Source organism: Eumetopias jubatus, unplaced genomic scaffold (assembly GCF_037043125.1).
Source record: "Eumetopias jubatus isolate StellerSeaLion01/CBP00866 unplaced genomic scaffold, mEumJub1_p1.0 scaffold_1, whole genome shotgun sequence".
Classification (NCBI taxonomy): domain Eukaryota; kingdom Metazoa; phylum Chordata; class Mammalia; order Carnivora; family Otariidae; genus Eumetopias; species Eumetopias jubatus.
This window is the reverse complement of record NW_028274807.1, coordinates 15,241,011-15,246,189: the sequence shown is the minus strand read 5'-3', so window position 1 is coordinate 15,246,189 and position 5,179 is coordinate 15,241,011. Positions and strand designations below refer to the sequence as shown.

Sequence of the window (5,179 nt, the reverse complement as noted above, 5' to 3'; positions counted from 1 at the left end):
CATCATTCAAACCAAAAAGGCTTTTCTTCATCAAGAAGGTAGGGAATACTCCCAGTGGCAGACAAGGGACAGTGACAGCCAACATCAGAAAGCTGGTGATGGTCGTATTTGATGTGGGATCTCTTCAGTGTATCCATCGTGGTGAATTGCAGAAACAGGATAAGCCCTCAACACAAAGGACATTAACAGAGCAACAAAGAAAAAAACAAAAACTAGCAAATGATCATGGTTGTGGTTAATAAGTCCTGGAGTTGTATTTGAGGTTAATATAACAAGATTCTTAAGACACATGAAGTAATTGAGCTGAATATTAGAGAAGATGACTACTTGGTAGAATCTGCCCTGGGACAATTTCCAGTAGCTATAAATAAAATAAATTGCTCAATAGCAACTCAGAGGTCTACAACCACTGCATAAATACCTCAGAGGAGGAAAGGTACTTGGAATGCAGCTCAGAGACTGGAAGTTTCTAGAAAAATATCTCAGTGGTTGGCAGCTCATCGGTCCATAACTTGGGTATCGGCAATTTCTCACTAAATAGTTTTGGAATTGGCAGCTTCTGGCAATATGACATGATGGTGAGAAGCTACTGGGTATGAAGGCAAGATTTTGGTAGTCTCTATACCCCAAACTACCCAGTCTACAGTGGTTTAGGGGTCGGAAACTATTGGACAAGCAATTAAGTTGCCCAAAGCATTTGAAGCCATTGCTAATGGTCTGGCAGGCTTTAGTTGGACTTTGGCTGGGTGTGTAGCAATAAGATACATACCCCTTGGTCTGAGTACAGGGTCTGTAGCTGGGATTGGGTCCAATGTTGGTAGTTTCACAAGCACTGCAGACTTGGCCCACTGTTGGAGAGTTGCAGGGCACACAGGAGTTTGATGGGTAACAACTTGTGGTGCAGGTCTTGAGCTCACAGCTAGGAGATTCGCAGCTTGGTGCTTCACCATAGGTTCCTTGGCAGTTACCCAGGAGCCAGAGATTTCCTTGGTAGCTACTGGGTAAGCAGAGTCCAAAAGTAGGGCTTACATCGCTGGAGCAAAGAGCAACAGAAGGAGTCACTGGGATATAACAGTGAGTTCTGTAGGATGTGCCACTGTAATCCCCAGAACAGCCCAGAAGAGACATGGAGCCTGACTGCATGTTCAGTGATGGCTGTGGAGGTATGGTGATACTATGGCTTATGGACTTTTTATATCTTTCCTGGGGATTGTCTGCAGCCTCTCCAGACTCTCTTCCTTCTCACCACCTGGGACAACACAACAACATCTTATTAGTGCGTTGTTTAGCTACAGCTGCTGACGTCTTCACACTCCTACAAAAATAAGTTTATTTTGATTCTTCAAAGAATCTCTAATCGCCACTTTGAGCATCACCCATCACCCATTATCTGTAGACCATAGCTTCAGTGAATAGTGATTTTAATGTTAATAAGCAAACTCTCATCTGCCAATCGGTGGTTAACAAGAGTTCACGTGTCTATGGGCTTCTGCAGTATAGTCATTAAAGAGTTAACAAGGATTCAAGCAAAACAAGGAACCTGTACTTTTCCATTCTTTTGACTACTGCAAAACACAGCAGGACTTAATCCTATATTATGAACTAAGTGAAATAGTTTGGTTGTCTCAACACTGTTGTTTAAAAGAGAGAGTAAAGCATTGAACCATTAAAAGAAAGAATTGTTCCCCCAAAATATGTACTATGCTCTTAACTGTGCTAGTCCATGTATTGGTGATGACTTCTCATCTGACATATTTGGAGAATTCCCCCTGTAAAACTCACAGTAATCCACATGAGATTTAGTGACCTAACTTGTACTCATGGGTCAGTGGTTGCTAAGTAACCAAGACTTTTATGAGATTTCTTTCTTAAAGAGTTTCTGCAATATGTAGTATCAAAGAAGGCCAGTTTCTCAAGATTATGCCTTCCTAATTGACTGAGATTATACATCATATATTCCATTGTCTCATCTGTAAAGCCCCATTCCTGCCAGATGTATAACATTTTTCTACATTTCTCCCAACATAAGTTTTATTTATTCTTGATTTGCTTTTTTTTGCACACAGACTTTATTTCATTCCTGTGTTGAAGAGTTATTCTTTGTCTATACCCACAAAAGAAAATAACTATGTTTAAAAATGTATTTGAATAACCTATAGTTCGTATAGGTACTGTACATCTTTTTTTTAATTTTTTATTTTATTATGTTATGTTAATCACCATACATTACATCATTAGTTTTTGATACTGTACATCTTAAGTAACACTTTTTGCTCCTTATGGTGAAAGCTGATGGAAATTTTTTTTAATTTTAATTCAAACTGAAGAATTGACATTTTGTTCTTGAAAATATAAACTATAATTCAAACTTACAGACTACACTAAATTGGAAATGGGAATGCATTTATTAACGGTGATGAGTTCAGACAGAGGACAGTACCAACTTATTCAGGTAAGATAAGCTATGAAGATAGTTTTTAAAAGACACTGCCCTTACAGAAGACAATTAGATTTCTCTTCCTGTTCTCTGCTTCTCAGCTAAATTTTTAAAATGCATACCAACTTAAACCTGCAGTTATTCTCCAAACATTTTTCTCAATCTGAGTTTTCTCCATGCTTCTCTTAGTATTTATTATGTAAGGTGATGGGTTTATTCTGTAAGCAACTCTTTATTAAACACGTTTTGCTGTCTTGTGAAGTGTCTCTCAAGTGAAAAGGGTCAGGATCAGGGAACCATATTTTCAGCAAATTGTTTGGCTACAGAGTGTCCTGGGATTTTGTGCAGGAATGTTCAGTCCTGAGGCAGACAGAAGAAGAAATAAAATATATAAGGCAGTTGATGGTCAACTTTCTACAGAGTTACTGAATCCTAGTGATATATAGAAGAGTTCAGAGGTTGATGGTACCTTTAGTCTTATTTTAGGCTTCCTTGAGGTAGGTTTGAGGGAGGGAAAACAGAATAAGTCAGTCAGCTGTTAAGCCCACATACTCCCCTTCCAATTTAGCATTCAATGGTATTTTAAATTAATATCATTCACACTAGTGTAAGTCCAACAAAACTGTGTAGAACATCACATAGCATAACCAATATTCACAGCATGAGACTTTACAACATATTTAAATTTATTTGGTAGCACATATTCCAAACAATCAAATGTTGAGATTTGCAAAGGTTGAGTTAGCTCAATGCTTCTCATTTTTTAAACTGAAGTACAGTTGACATACACTGTTATATTAGTTCTAGGAGTGCAATATAGTGATTCGACAATGCTGTACATTGGCTATTACCTGCCATCATATAAGGTTATTACAATATTATTGTCTATATTCCCTATGTCTTACTTTTCATCCCTGTGACTTATTTATTTTACAACTGGAAGTTTGTACCTCCTAATCTCCTTCACTTACTTCACTCATCCCCCCCCAGGCCCTTCTCCTCTGGTAACCACAAGTTTGTTCTCTGTATTTATGAGTCTGTTTTTCTTTGTTTATTCATTCTTTTGTTTTGTTTTTCAGATTCCATGTGTAAGTAAATCATATGGTATTTGTCTTTCTTTGTCTGACTTATTTCACTTAGTAAAATACTATCTAGGTCCATCCATGTTGGATCAACTCCTTTCATTGGCTTTTGTATTTTACTTTCTTACCTACCCATCACTGTCATAGGTAACCATTACAGCCCATTCACCCACCATGTTCTGTAAATGATACTTCTACAGAATTGTCTTTTATTTTAGTCTGCATCTTGGCAAGACACAGAGCTGATAGCATCAATAACAGAGCAAATAAATTCATCACAATGGTAAGTTTTAGCAAAAAGTAAAAACCATTGTCATTTGGGTGCCACTGTCCTCTGAAGGCTTTGGAGAAGCATATGGATGACTCAGTTTTCACTGAATTGCTAAAAAGATCTTTCCTTCCATTAATTCCCCTGTGTGTAACATTTTTGTGTGTGTGTATATGAAAAGCTAAATAGAATCCCGCCCACTCACCCAAAATGCCCACTTCCTAATCCTTGGACCCTGTGAGTGTTACCCTATGTGGCAAAAGGGATTTGCAGACATGATTAAGTTAAGGATTTTGAGATTGGTTTCTGAGTGAGCCTGATGTAATCATGGGAGTTCTTTTAAGAAGGAGGCAGTCAATCAGGGAGAGAAAACAATCTGATGACAGAGGCACAGATTGGAGCTATGCTGACATAAGTGAAGGAATGCCGGCAACCTTGAGAAGCTGTAAGAGGTAAGGAATGAATTTTCCAGTAGAGATTCCAGAAGGCATCAGCCCTCTTGACATCTTGACTTTAGTTCAGTGAAACTGATTTTGAACTTCTGGCCTCCAAAATTGCAAGAGAATGTATTTCTATTGTGTAAAGCCACCAAGTTTGTGGTAATATGTTATGGTAGCCACAGGAAAATAATACATTATGTCAAAGAATCTAGGTCACTCTATTAGTTAGTCTTTATGTAGAGTTTGGACTCTGCATCCAGGGCAAGTTTAAGACGCAAGGAATAAGCTTTCTAGCCATCAGGTAATTCAGAGAAATTCCAATGCCTTCTGAGACAAAATTCTTTTATCTAATGAGGCAGCAGATTCCTTGTAACTCATTAAAAGAGTTATGGAACTCTTTCCCAATTTTTTCCAAAGGGTAAAAATCCTTTAGGGTAAACACAGAAGATCAAATAAAGCTAAATTTTCCAGTAAATGACCCTTAAAGAAAATATGGAGGTCACCTTCTAGACTTTTAAGTCATGAATGACTCTATCTTCCTTTTGTGCTACCACATATATATTTGCATTCTAAATCCACTCGCCCCAGTGTTATTAAATGATGCAACAGTGATCCCATGATTTAAAAAAGCAAAATGTAGGCAAACCCATACTTATATAGCAATTGAATTGTAACTATTGAGTTCAAATGATTCTTAAATTTAGCAGTGGTAACCTAAAATGGTGGACACCGTAGCTACATTTACCCTGTTGGTTTCATAGATCATTAATTGTTTCAACAGCTGAAGGGCAGATGAGCAAAATTAAAAATTTAAGAAACAGGAGTAAATGAAGATAAAGCACTTTTAAAATGATAATACAAGTGGGTGACAAGATAGAAATGCAAGTCTGATTTGTGCTTACATTTTAAGGAAAACATTGTAAGAATATAATGAGATACTGGTGAATAAGAT

At 37.4% G+C, this 5,179-nt stretch overlaps 1 protein-coding gene across 1 annotated transcript; it reads right to left on the bottom strand.

The window, feature by feature from the left end:
• Nucleotides 1-381: 381 nt before the first annotated feature.
• On the bottom strand, nt 382-1,143 carry LOC114217967 (keratin-associated protein 24-1). Its single transcript, XM_028114924.1, has one exon. It carries the CDS (start codon nt 1,141-1,143, stop codon nt 382-384), a length of 762 nt encoding a protein of 253 aa, XP_027970725.1.
• Nucleotides 1,144-5,179: the final 4,036 nt, after the last annotated feature.

Coding starts and splice junctions, on each gene's coding strand:
- LOC114217967 (XM_028114924.1), bottom strand. CDS start 1,143: ATGCAGTCAGGCTCCATGTCTCTTCTGGGCTGTTCTGGGGATTACAGT.